This window comes from Psammomys obesus, unplaced genomic scaffold, assembly GCF_907164565.1.
Source record: "Psammomys obesus unplaced genomic scaffold, mPsaObe1.curated_primary_1811, whole genome shotgun sequence".
In the NCBI taxonomy this organism is placed as follows: Eukaryota; Metazoa; Chordata; class Mammalia; order Rodentia; family Muridae; genus Psammomys; species Psammomys obesus.
In genome coordinates this window covers 24,641,013-24,655,756 of record NW_026592118.1, presented here as the reverse complement: position 1 = coordinate 24,655,756, position 14,744 = coordinate 24,641,013, and the positions used below count along the sequence as shown (strand labels likewise).

General features: G+C 40.2%; 1 protein-coding gene across 1 annotated transcript in view; it reads right to left on the bottom strand.

The window, feature by feature from the left end:
* Positions 1-14,744, bottom strand: part of Grm3 (glutamate metabotropic receptor 3) — a 223,987-nt gene that overhangs the window by 23,713 nt on the left and 185,530 nt on the right. Inside the window, exon 4 of the mRNA XM_055613003.1 lies at positions 6,392-7,458. Coding sequence (XP_055468978.1) covers positions 6,392-7,458 — 1,067 coding nt within the window. The remainder of the gene's footprint in view (positions 1-6,391; positions 7,459-14,744) is intronic.

The window sequence follows — 14,744 nt, the reverse complement described above, 5'->3', positions numbered from 1 at the left end:
CGGGCCCAGGGCTTTTCTTGGAGGGGAGACTGTTAATGACTGCTTCAATTTCCTTGGGGGATATAGGGTTATTCAGTCTTTCTACCTGATCTTGACTTAATGTTGGTAGATGGAATCTATTAAGAAAATTATCCATTTCGTTTAGATTTTCAAATTTTGTGGCATATAGGCTTTTGTAGTATGACCTAATGATTGTTTGGATTTCTTCAGTGTCTGTAGTTATGTCCCCCTTTTCATTTCTGATTTTGCTGATTTGGATAGATTCTCTCTGCTTTTTAGTTAGTTTGGCTAAGGGTTTGTCTATCTTGTTGATTTTCTCAAAGAACCAGCTTTTTGTTTCATTGATTCTTTGAATAGTTTTATTTGTTTCTAATTGATTGATTTCAGCCCTGAGTTTGATTATTTCCAGCCTTCTGCTCCTCTTGGGTGTATCTGCTTCTTTTTTTTTCTAGTGTTTTAAGTTGGGCCATTAAGTTACTTGTATGTGATGTTACAAATTTCTTCTTGCAGGCACTTAGTGCTATAATTTTTCCTCTGAGCACTGCTTTCAATGTGTCCCATAAATTTGGGTATGTTGTGCCTTCATTTTCATTGAGTTCTAGGAAGTCTTTAATTTCTTTCCTTATTTCTTCCTTAACCCAGCTGTCATTGAGTAACAAGTTGTTCAGTTTCCATGTGTGTGTAGGTTTTTGGTTATTTCCATTGTTGTTGATGTCCAGCTTTAGTCCATGGTGATCCGATAGAGTACAAGGGATTATCTCAATCTTTTTATATCTGTTGAGGCTTGCTTTGTGACCAACTATATGGTCTATTTTGGAGAAGGTTCCATGAGGTGCTGAAAAGAAGGTATACTCTTGAGTTTGGGTGGAAAGTTCTGTAGACATCTACTAGGTCCATTTGATTTAGGGACTCTGTAAGCGCTTTTATTTCCCTATTTGGTTTCTGTCTAGTTGATCTGTCCCTTGGTGAGAGTGGAGTGTTGAAGTCACCCACTATTAGGGTATTGCGATCAATGTGTGGTTTAAGCTTTAATAATGTTTCCTTTATGAATGTAGGTGCTCTTGTATTTGGGGCATAGATGTTTAGAATTGTGATGTCTTCTTGATGAATTTTTCCTTTGATGAGAATGTAGTGCCCCTCTATGTCTTTTTTGATTAGTTTTGGTTGAAAATCTATTTTATTAGATATTAGGATAGCCACTCCTGCTTGTTTTTTGGGTCCATTTGCTTGAAAAACTGTTTTCCAGCCTTTTACTCTGAGGTAATGTTTATCTTTGTTGCGTAGGTGTGTTTCTTGGATGCAGCAGAATGTTGGTTCCTGTTTCCGCACCCATTCTGTCAGTCTGTGTCTTTTTATTGGAGAGTTGAGTCCATTGATGTTGATAGATAATAATGACCATTGCATGTTATTTCCTATGTTTGTGGAGTTGGCGATGTTACTGTGAATCATTGCTTGTTTGCTTTTGATTTTTGTTGGAAATTATCTTTAACCTATGTTTTCTTGGGTGTATTTGTTTTCATTGGATTGGAATTTTCCTTCTAGTATCTTCTGTAGGGCTGGGTTGCTGTTCAGATATTGCTTAAATTTAGTTCTGTCGTGGAATATTTTATTTTCTCCATCTATGTTGATTGAAAGCTTTGCTGGTAAAGTAGTTTAGGTTGGCATCTGTTGTCCCTTAGGGCCTGCATGATATCTCCCCAGGCCCTTCTGGCTTTCATAGTTTCTGATGAGAAGTCCGGTGTGATTCTGATAGGTTTGCCTTTATATGTTACTTGGCCTTTTTCCCTTGCTGCTTTTAGTATCTTTTCTTTGTTCTGTAGATTAAGTGTTTTGACTATGATGTGGCGTGAGGAGTTTCTTCTCTGGTCTATTTGGTGTTCTGTAGGCCTCTTGTATGTTTGTGGACATCTCTTTCTTTAGGTTGGGAAAATTTTCTTCTATGATTTTCTTGAAAATATTTTCTGGACCTTGTAGCCTGGACTCCTCTTCTTCTTCAATTCCTATTATTCTTAGATTTTGCCTTTTCATGGTGTCCTTGATTTCTTGGATGGTTTGTGTTTGGGATTTTTCTGATTTTATTTTTGCTTTGAGAGAAGTATCAATTTCTGTGAGTGTATCTTCCGTACCCGAGATTCTCTCTTCCATCTCTTGTATTCTATTAGTGATGCTTACCTTTGTGATTCCTTCTCTTTTCTCTAAGTTCTTCAGCTCCAGGGTTTTCTCAGTTTGTGTTTTCTTTATTGATTCTAATTCTGTTTTCATGTCTTGCATCATTTCCTTTATCTGTTTGAGTGTGGATTCCTGTGTCTCCAAGATGGTCTCTATTTTTTTGTTTGTTTCCTCTCTTAGTGCCTCTGCTTCTGCCTCCAATTGTTTGGCTATATATGCATGTGTTTCTTTAAGAGCTTCTTCGTTCACTTCGTTTTTCTTTGTTTCTATTTGGGAGGTCAAATCTTTAAGGGGTTTTTTTGTATCCTCTTTAACTGTTTGAATCTCTATGACTATTTCTCTGAGAGATTTGTTGGTTTCCTCTTTATGTGCCTCAATTAACTTGATAATCATAGCTTTAAAATCATTTTCTTGTGTTTCTGCTGAGTTGGAGTGTCCAATAGTTTTGGAGGTTGCCGGTGAAGCCATGATATCCTGATTTGCATTGGTTGTGTTCTTTTGCCGACCTCTGGCCATTTGATTATCCGTAGTGTTCACTGTCTGTTCCTGGATTCTGCAGGTCAGACTGGTTTTTCTCTGGTATCTGGAGAATTCTCCAGGAAAATGGGTGAGGTCTAGTGGTTTCAGTGTGTCCGTTGGTTATTCAGTTATATCTGTAGAATTAAAGTTCGCAGGCGCAGAAGGACAAATGCGGGGTAGTGTGTGTTTGAGCGTGTGCTTTTGGGTGTGTCCTAAGGGACAGGGTGTTGGTGAATGAAGAGGCCTTCAGTGTGTGAGAGGGGTGCCCTGCAGGCACTGAAGTTGTTGGATCTCAGGCGCTAAGGGATCACAAGCGCTGTTGAAGAATGCGCGCGTGTATTGATTTTACAAGTCCGCTGGTGTTTGGTGTCTATTCAGCTGGTTTTCTGCCACTGAGGGGTTGGATGGCCCATACAATCATTGGCTGGGCAGCCCTGTGTATTCTGTGCTGCCACTTGCAGATTTGGGGCCTGGGAAGGGTTGTACTGTGGATCTGAGTCTCTGTGGCTAGCACTGTATTGGGCCTACGCTCTGGCTCTGGCAGGGTGGAGTACGGCGGTGCGTGCACTCCTGCAGAGCCGGGTGGTGGTGGTAGTGGGAGGGGGTGTTCCGCGGGTCAAGAGCTCGGCGAGAGGGCCCTATGTGGCGTGTGTTCTCCTCTGAGTGGTGGCGTTCAGCAGGTCGTTACTACTCTCTGCTGCGGTTGCGGGGTCTGGAGTCCTGCCTCCCTGCCTCCAACCATCTTGGGTCCCAAACACTGAGCTTTGCGGCTTTGGTATCCGGGAAGAATTGTATTGTGGATCTGAGCCTCTGTGGTAGCGCTCAGTGGTTGGAGCTCTGTGATTGGGCCTGAGCTCCTCCTGTGAGGGTGTTTCGGGGGTTATTGGGCTCTGGCTGCTTGGGACATGAGCTCCACTGTGCTTCCTGCTGCGGTCTAGTTTGGGATTGCATCACCCGGATGGGGGAGGGGACGCTTCGCCGGTCCAGAGGGCCCTGTGTGGGACGTGTGTCCAAGAACAGGATGGGTGTTTAACGGGTGGTTACAGCAGCCCGCAGCTGTAAGGGGCCCGGAGCACTGTCTCTGCTGCCTTGATCTCCCGGATGTGAGCTTTGCGCTCAGCTGCCTGGTGCTGTGTGCGGGTTTCCCGCGGGAGGCCCAGACAAGGGAAGCGCCCTATTTCCTTCCCGGAGAAGTCAGCGCCTGATCTAAATCTACTAGCACTCCACACTTCTGTGGTGGCCCCTCTCCTTTAGAAAGCCCAAAAGTCCAAATTCTAGCTTCGATTGACTCTCCACTCACCAATTCCGGAGATTCATGTCTTCTGCCTCTCCAAAACAGTGCGCTCTGCTCGCCGCCATCTTGGAGTCCTCCTATCTCTACTTCTAACCCTCTCCAATGTTAATACTCAGTTGCAGCTGTCCCACCTAACCAAGCAGGCTGCCCATCCCCCCCCCCGTGTTCTTGCCTCTGCTTTCTCCCTTACAATGTGAGACGATGATTTCGTTCACCTAAAAATCTTCCAATTGCTTCCTTTTCCATAGAAAATAAAATTTAAGTTCATTGCCATATCCTACAAAGTCCTACATGATTTAGCTCCCCAGACGACCTCTTACATAAAACAACTTTAAGGTTTATGTATCAAACGGTAGCTGTCCATTAACCTTTTCTACCCTAACACATTAGCATCATAGCTGGTCTTCATTCCCGATACACTTTAAAGCAGGTTCATTAGGGATGGTATAGTAACAACAGTAAGAAAAATCAGTCGTTCATGCTGATCCGTGGGGTGAGGGGATCTGTAAAAACAACAATTGGGTATAGGGGCTCTAAAAATATTAACAATACTTTATTTTATTCTCAAACCCTGACTGTTCAAACTCTTGTTGGTTCACATATTTTTGCCTTTGAATTTGCTTATCAAATTATGATACTACGCCCATTAAGGATTTTTAAATTTTTTATAGGTTGTCTTAGAGTACTGAGTACTAAGAACAGCAGAGCATTATTCTAACATTGAATTTACCTTTCTAATTTGTATTAACTATTACTGTGTGCAGTTCATAGGTTTCAAACACGTAGTTGTGAATAATTTGAATTAAAGACAGTAACCTTTGTCAAGCTCTTGATTCCATGTTTTAGTTTTTTTGTCCTTTAGAACATTATTTTAGTTGGTGGAAATTACATATATTTGTGTATATAGGCAAACATATACATAAGTATGTTATATATAATTTTAAAAATAATGAATTAATTTTCTCATATCATACTGAGGTTGATCATGGTACATATATATGTATATAAACATATGTAACATATATTGAAAAATGAAAACATTATAGAATAAAGAATCAAAATCATGAGCACATTTTTACCTTATATACTTACTATTTTATGGTGAGAACAAATAAATATACTTTTTTTTTATTCTCAAGAACGCTATCTAGCTGAGCAAGGTAGTACATGCCTGCAATCCCACCACTCAGGTAGGCAGAGGCACATGGATCTCTGTGAGTTCAAGGCCAGCCTGGTCTACAAAGCAAGTTGAGGATAGCCAAGGCTACACAGAGAAACCCTGTGTTAAAAAACCAAAAGAAAAAAAAATGCAAGACTGGGATATGCCATAGACACTGTGAGTTTTTTTTTCCTACCCTAAGATCTGAGATTTTCTGTGCCTTCCTTTTGATATTCAGATTCCTAGACTTGAGGTAATGTTGTAATTACTGGCAAACAGAAGATTTGGGAACAGTTATTACCTACGGAGTACTTAATTTTCTGAACTCATGCTACAACAAGGAAACAGGCCTTCAGAAAACTGAGATCTATGATGACCTAAGAGGCAGAGATAATAAAAACCAATTGCCAGAAAAGGGAAAAAAATCTTATTACTCACTAAGAACACTACATTAAAATTAAGTAAAATGAACTTATCAGTGGCTCAACAACTTGGTAAATTATGGTGGGATGATGACATTTTCCCCATAAGAAATGGTAATTATATGGATGTCCATAAATTTGAATTGTATACAAGACTCTATAAATAATGACTTAATTAGGTTAGCCATATACATACAATAAAGTCTTTAGCTGTTCAATGACACATAGTTATGCACAGAATATGTCTGTTTATATAACAAGGTTTAGAAAACACACAGCAGATTGTATTTTAATCCATTGTGGGGATATAATGAAGCATGAATAAAAGTTTTAGATCTTGATACCGATCTTGGCTGAATGTTGCAATGGTACTTTAATTTATAGGTCCATCTATTGTAGACACCCTCTTGTGTCTAATTTCAAGTGTTCTCATTGGGGTTTTAGTGATTAAGTTTCATTCTCTTGTCAATTGCCTTTTAAATTTAATTAAGATGTTTTTATGTGTATGTATTATGTTTTATTCCTCACTAGATTATAAACTACTTGAATAACCCATTCGTTATATCTATCTTCCCCTCTGTGCCTTACACAGCACTCTGAACAAATTAAGCCCTAATTAAGTGTCTTAAAGCATAGTGATTTAATTTTCTCACGTCATATTGAAGTTAATTATTGCATTTGCAATTATTTGATTCAGCCTTGAAATGAAATAAAAGGAGTCTACCCTAACTTCTACCCAACCAAACACTGATAAATGACAAGAACAAAGGAAAGAAGAAAGACAAATTAAGAAGAAAAAGAAGAACAAGAAGGCATTCAAGGACTTACTCTGTAGTCACTCGATGTCACATAAAATATCGGGAGGAATGCCAGCCAGATGATGCAGGTGGTGTACATGGTGAAACCGATGAACTTGGCTTCATTGAAGTTCTCCGGACACTTCCTTGTTTTGAATGCGTACACAGTGCATAGGATCACGAGGACCACATCATAGGTCAGAGAGATCAACATGCTGGAATCTTTGACATTGCATTTTAGGATGACTGTTTCTCGCTTCTCTGGAAGGGTATATCTTCTGGTGCCTGGAGCCTCCAGGATAAGCCACACAGACACCATCACAATTTGGACCAGTATCAAACCCAGGCAGATAAAAACCTGAGAACTGGGACTGATGAATTTTGGCCTCTGAGCTCCATTCTTGACCCCATCAAAGATGCGAGCGATGCAGTTTGTCTTGGTCAGCAGAGCTGAATAACAGATGGCAAAGGAGGTTCCAAGCCCAAGCCGGCGCAACGCACAAATGACAGGTGATGGTTTAGCAATGAAGAAGAATGTCATGCAATAGGACAGGCTAACTCCAAACAACAAGATGTAGCAGAGTTCTCGGCCTGATGCTTTGACCAAGGGTGTGTTGTTGTGCTTGATAAAAACAGTTATAACTATGCATGTACACATAAAACCCAGGCAGGCAATGGTGACTGGGCCTATCGCCCAGGCATCTTCCCACCTGATGTAATCCTCTGGGAGGTTGAAGCATCCAGATAGGTCTGCAGTGGGCCACTGGCCGGGACCACAATCCATGCAGGTGAACTCATCAGCCAGGTACTCGTAGGGCTCACAGGGGATGCAGATCCAGCAGCAAACATCTCCTGGCTGCATGTTTTTCATCTCATTAGGGGCACAGGGATCACTGCATTGGGAAGTAGGGACTGAGTTCCGGGACCAGTGGATGGAGTCCACATCTAGAGATAAGGTTTCTGCCCAGTGGCCGACCTTCAAGTAGGAATACTTTCCACCTATATGCTGGAAGTTGAACACGTTGTATCTTCCCATCCCATCTCCAAAAGTGTCAAACTTCACAATGCTGTCTGCTCCTTTATTTGGGATGAACGGAGCTTTGATACATGGAATGGAAAAAAAGAAAAGAACACTTGTTTAGGTGTCTCGTATGTCATCAGTCAATTTTGGTGTACACTCAGCAGAACTGAAGTAACAGGGAGCAGAGATAGCAAGAGTGGCATAATTTATCACTCACCATCGAAAGCCACAGATCAAAAGCTTCCAGAGTGTTTATGCATTCATAAATTTAGTTGCTTAACATTGCTGAGTGTCTAATGGGTGCCAAGTGCTAGTGATAATATTGAGCACAATGGAGTGCTGCCTTCAAAGGAAATGTATTACATAATAGAAGAGCACTGGCAAACGAGTAGATGTACTCTGTGAGGTGTGAAATGTTGTTTTCTTGAAAGCTTTATAACAGAAATTGGGCAAGGCTTCATGTCTTACTTCATACTTATTTATATACAACCACTAAAATTTTTGCCATCTGAAGTATTTTCATGACAATATAAAATTAATAGGAAGAATTTTCTCCTTAAATTGAGATTCAATGTAAATGTATAAAATATGCACTTAAGCATTTCTGATGCTTAACATAGGAAAAAAAATGAAATTATTTATAGTCATTCTGTAGCTTTTGGCATACAGTCTTTCCAGGTAGCCCAGACTAGCTTCAAACTCATAGCAGTTTTTGTTTTTTTTTAACCTCAGAATCTTGAATGTGCTGCCATGCTTGGTTAGATATCTTATATGCATAATAGTGGGAAGAATATTTGCAAGTGGGTGTGACTTCAAGAGTAGAGGGTTGGACATGCTCAGACAACGGTATATTCTAGACCCTGTGCCTTTTCTAGGTCTTCAGAAAATACCTGGTCTGAACATCTGAATGTCTTCCTCTTTTCCAACTGTAGTCCATCTTATTTCTACAGTTTCTGTGAACAACTTCTAAAATGAGCTTCCATATAATTTATTCTTCTTACGTCTCGGTTTGCATTTATTAATCGTCTCAGAAATATTACACTCCGGTAATAACAGAGCTCCATGAAGGCCATGAACTAAGAGGGGAAGCTTGTTCTCCGTAATAGTTTTAAGTGAAATATAGTTACATTATTTCCTCTTTCACTTTTCTCCCTCCAATTCCTCCCATGTCTTCTCCCTCCATCTTTTCTCATGCTCCTCCTCTACTTGCTCTTAAATCATTGTTCTCTTTACTGTTATATGCTCTCTCTTTCTCTCTCACACACACACAATCACAACACACACACTCTCTCTGTCTCTCTCATAAATATATAAATACAACCTGCTGAGTCCGCTTAGTATTGCTTGTATGTGTATGATTTCAGAGCCAACCACTTGGAATCGAATACCCAATTAGGAGGCTTATCCCTAAAAAGACTATTCTAGCTCTCTCAGAAGTCATTAATTGCTTGTAGTTCTTTTTATCAATGAGCGAGGCCCACAAAGATTTCCTTCTTTTATGTCAGCCTGTCTAATTGGTATTGTTATTGTTTAGGTAGTCATGCTGTTGTGGTATCATGACCCTTGTTTCCCTGTCATATGTAGGAGACACAATCTCATATGGCAGACTCCCCGGTCTTCTGGCTCTTTCAGCCTTCCTGCCCTCTCTTCTATAATATTACCTGAGCCTTAAGTGTTCAAGAGTTGGTTGTGTTGAAGAAGGAAATTTTACTCAGTTTACAGCTTCTTATCTGGCTTGCTTACCTCTCCATTCCATATGCTATTCTCTTATAATAATTACCAGGTAATTCTCTTCAAGATGCAGCTGAAGACTGAATTTTCATTTGCCACGAGGCTCTGTCATGACTGTGATCTTTGTTTTTTACTCCACTTTTGCTAGTCTGCTGTGTACTTTCCATTTCATACTGTTAGTCCCTATTTTTTCCTTAGGAGGAGATTGTCACTTTTTGTGTGATTCATAGACATACATATTTGATTTCCTAATTGCATGATACTTAGGGGTGTGTGGAGAAACCAAGGGAGTAGAATAAGATATCCATAAATAAACCTACTACATCCTAGTAAATGCTAACGGGGGCATCTCAAACAAGGGAAGCTATTTTGTACACATTGTTAAATAACTGTTTAACCAACTGAAAAAAATGAATTTAAGTCGGTATCTCATTACTTATGCCCAGATTGATTCTGAAAGGATCAGAGTTTTGCATGTAAAAAAAAAAAAAAAAAAAAAAAAAAAAAAAAAAAAAAAAAAAAAAAACAAAGGCAAAGAAGTTCTAGAAATAAAAAAAGTACTTTAAGATCAGAGTGGGAAAAGTCCTTTTTGAAGGCTACTGAAAATGAAAAAAGAACAAAAAAACAAAAACCAAGAAAACATATACCAAAGTATAACAAGATTTTGAAGTTCCAAATAATGGGCTGGGATACAGCTGAGTTGGTAAAGACCTTGGTAAGTTTTAGGACCCAGGTTCAGTCATCAGCATTCGATGCGAAAGGCCTGGGTAATCCGGAGGAACTTGATCTCAGTTCTGGGGTGGTGGAGACCGGAGGATCCCTGGGGCTCCCTGGCCAGCATAGCTTAATGAGTGAACCCTAGGTCCCACTGAGAATAGCTGTCTTAAATAACAAGGTGGATGGTTCTTGATGAACCCTGGTTGATCTTTGACTTCCGCACACGTGTACACACCGAAACACACACACACACACAGACATGTGTACGTGTGTGTGCTGGTGTGTGTGTACTGTCATATACACATGAATCCCACAAATACACAAAGTTCCAAAACGAACACACATGGATAATAACATCAGAGCAAATGTGGGAAATGATACTGCAGACTTCCAATGGTATTTAAGATAATGTACACATATCCAATATAAAATGGATCTTAGTAACTCATAGAAAATGTCCAAAGGATATGAATAGTTATTTTACCATAAGGAAAATCTATTTTTTTAAACATGCAAACACATGTTTAACATTGGTCAAATTAACAGAAAAATGCAAACTTCCAAAGGCAGAATAATAGTCCTTGAAAGATACACACAACCTAAATGTCAGGCCCCCGATGCTATTATCCCAGGCAATAAAAGATAAATTAACGCTGGAATTACAGTTGTTTTTAGCTGACATAAGAACATCTCACATCACATGGGGGTGAGCCCAGCGTTACCGACACAGGCCAGAGATGCTGGAGAAGGATCAGAGGAGCCAGTTTCTGGGTGATAGATACAGATGATGAAGCTCACCACTGTTGGCTTTCAAAGAGCCGCCAACATGCGTGAGCAATAAAGGCTGCAAAGGAGAGAAAATGAACCCTTCTGTGGGGCTTCAAGATGTGATTCGACCCTGGCAATGCATTGCTTTTCCACTAGCACAGTCAATGCCGATGTCCAGCTCCCATAGCATTAGGGAGCCTAATGCCTAATGCCTAATGCCTCCCATAGGCATTAGGGATAAAATCAGTTTGAAGAAAGATAGTGAGGTGGATTGGCCAGCATCTGTTGTGTAGCAGTTCCCAGTCTGGCCTTGAACTTGTGGAGCCAGTCTATCAGGAGAGAGGCTGCTGGAGGGAGAGAAGTACCTAATGACCTTAGTTTATAGCTGCCAGCCTTTTGGAGCAGGTCAGAGGGGGTGAGGAGGAAGCTGACCATCTTGGAAGTTACCACATTCAACATCTAGCCACGGTCTGGTCCTTCTTCCCACATGTCTGCTTACCAGAGTCTAACTCCTAGTCTCTCCAAATTACCAATTTTGTGGGATCTTTGTCTCAGTAGTAATAGTAAACCAACACACACAATAAAACCGTTTCTCACTTGTAACATGCTCTACTGATAAGACTGTAGTCAGGCAAAATATCGCCTGTTATGCTTTTGTGTGTGTGAATTAGCATACCTCTAAATGAGGGCAATTGGTTAAGTTGTTTGTTTGTTTGTTTTTTAAGTTACAGATGTATCCAAATTGGCTGAGGAATTTCCATAGGTAGAATGTATTCTACAGAACTGTTTGGCTATATGTTTACTGAAAGATTTATTTATAACAGGAAAACTTGGAACTGACTCAATCCATTCATCAGCTAGGTTCAGGAAAAATAAAATAATATTGCACAGAGGTCAGAAGAATGAGGACATATATGCCTCTTGCAGTATGGGCATATTAGAAAAACAACCTAATAACTGCATTGTTTTGTGTGAAAAACAAAATGTTTGATCAGCTATATTTTATGGGCATAAAAGTTCTCCTTTTTCTTTTCTGTGCATAGAGAAACTCAAAAATAACTAAGAATGGTGGCTATTTTGGCCAAGAAATGGACAATAAACCAATTTTTGGCAAAGACAGAGGTATAATATACATATATTAATTACAGTTTGGATTTTGAACTATGTGGGTGTGTTACATATTCAAATATGCTATGAGCAATCACCAGTATGTCATCTATGAGACGGATGGAAAAACCTGCAGAAGGAGTATGCAGAGAACAAGAAGCGGTGTTTGTTAGTGAGAGGCCCTGACTGAAAAACACATGGTGGACAGCTCCTGACTGACACCTGAGGTTATTCTCTAGGCTCCACACCTGTGCACCTCCCAACACACACGTGGCCGAATACATGAAACCATGCAAATACACAGAGTGCCAGCTTTGCAAAATTATATAACAAATACAGAAAATCAGAGTAAGTATTGAGAGATGAACATTCTCAAAGTTTGGACAAAATGTTAGGAGGGAAGAAGGAGATACAGTCAGAAATGGATCACTCTGTTTTCCAGAAAAAGAGGACAGACAGAGACAAGCACACCTCTGGGTGGTGGGCTGTGCTTAGGGAAAGTGAGGGAAGAGGACTTTATTCTTTTTAAGTGCACTGTAGTCATAGAAATATGTACACACCTGATTTTGCTGAGAAATTATACAATTAAATAGAATAGTCAAGGAAGAGCAGGAAAAACCTTCTTATAAGGTAAATAATTATGAAAACATTGCAAGTATTTTAACAAGTCTTTGGAAAATAGGTACTGACTAAACAAATGATACCTTTGGTGGATTTTTGTGTATATGTTTATGTCCATGTATGTGTACATATATGTGCATATATGCCTATATGCATGTATGTGTGTACATGTTGGCGCATGTATGAAGGCCAGAGCAGTTATCTTCCTTAATTCCTCTCCATCTTATATTTTGATTGGGTCTCTCATTGAACGTGGAGCGGGTGAGTCCAGGGATGCTCCTGTCTCTACCTCCCCAATGCTGCGATTATAGCTCTGGGATTACAGTGTGCTCCAGGGTACCTGCTTTGTAGCTGATTTCAGGGGCAGGGGGGTGAACTCAGATGATTATGTTTGCACAATAAATACCCACTAAACTATCTCCCTGGTAAAAATGGTTTCTCAATAAAAATTTACCTTCACGAAATTTGTTATATATAAAACATAACAAAATATGGCTTAATCTCTACATCCTTTAAATACAAGAATCGCCTTAGAATCCTTCAAATGAATACTTTAGAAACCCACTGTCAGAAGCACCCTGATCCTTAGTGTGACATAGACAGTGCTATGTCCACACCAGCCTGAAAATGAACAAAAGAGTACTCTAGTCCTGTCCTGGAACAATGATTTCAAACATATTGGCCTGGGGAGCGAGATGAAGCAAGCTCCTCCATACTGAACTGACGCTGAGTGGCAGCACAGTTGAATCCCTTCTGTATTGATTCTGTCACCTTCCTGATATGGTTAGAGTTTGATCCAGGTCAAATGATTCACTGGGGAGTGAATCAAGACCCAGTGAACTGGAATCAAGACTAGCAATCAATTGCATAGTTCTTTAGTGTGGGAACGCTGAGGAGTTTGTTGATTCTTAAGTTGGTCCACACCAGGGGAGTAAGCACCATTAGACATGGAAAAATAAATAATTTCTCCTTTCATTGGTATTGCAACACCATGAAAGAATCCAGACTGAAATGGGGAAAAGGATAACAAACAGGAAGATGGAATACTATTTTTTTTTTTAAAGACTCACTGCCTTTTCCTAAACCCAATTCCTATCCCCTTCTCCCTCTAATGGTGCAAAGTCAGTTCTTCATTTTCAGACACTGATCTGGCCTCAGGTCAAGACAGTGGTGTTTGGAGTACCCCATTAGCCAATTAGTACTGACCCCAATTCCAAGAGGATTTATCTGAAAGTTTTAGTACCAAGGTGATCAGGCCTCCTAGGACCTATTTGGTAGAGATGAGTCAAGTCTATTTCTTAGACATATCACACAGGGCAATGGTAAAAGAAAATTAAATTGGTTCATTCCTTTTCTCTCTCTCTCTCAGTACTCCTCCAATTAAGGTAAGACAATAATAAGGCTCTTAGGAGGCCATCGGTAAAGGCAACATTGTCTCCACTGCCCGGGCTCACATTGGTAAATACTAATTAAGACAGCAAAAGCTACTGACCGCAACATGGTTCTAATTTCAAATTGGAGCCTCAGGAAGTGGCTGCGACACTATCTGATGAATTGCAGTAAAGATAAGGTTTAGAAGAGGAAAATACCATCTCCCTCCAAGACCATGGCAGAGGTCAGAGGTGAAGAAGGCAAACTCCTGTGGCTAGAGCAGACAAGCTCTTTGTTACAATCACCATGGAGCAAGAAGAGTAGAAACAATGTATGAAGCCCTAGTAGTCAGGAATTTAGGTCCCAAGGAGGAACAGAAATGCCCAAGCAATTCTCATGGTTATCAACTAATGGAGCAGCCAGGATCCAGGGTCATTTTGTCCTTGGACTCACTGTACCATGTGGAGGAATGGTCAATGAGAACCTAACATGTACAGTGAAAAAACACCAAGGAGGCAAGACACCAAGAAACAGTGAGTTTTGAACAGGACTCCCTCAGTTTTCCTGAAGAGTTAGCGTGGCGGGTACGCCTTCCATGCACGGTTCCACAAGTGCTCTCTCTAGATTCCATAGCACTGCCAAGACTGAATGAGCTCAGTTCTGAAGGCAGCAGTCTAATATTAGACTAGGAATGAGAATGGAGAGAGACAAGGCATAGAAAGGGAAGCAGCAGCAGGTGCAAGAAGGTGGGACCTCAGTCTTAATCCAAGGGCTGTCTCAGAGGCCATCTCTTTTTAGCTGCATATGAGTGGTCACTCACTGTGGTTGGAAGGCTCCTCACATGAGCTGATGCTACCAGCACATTTTTTTCTACCGTTTTCACCAGACTCTTGTCTTTTTCATTTTGTAAATAGTGACTCCTTCGTGTCTGCTTTAATTGCTGCTTCTTTATAAACCCTTTCACTAACATATAATAACAATAATGTAAAGTATAAAATAAGCTCACTATAAGTGAATGCATGAATATCATGACTATTAAGATGTATAT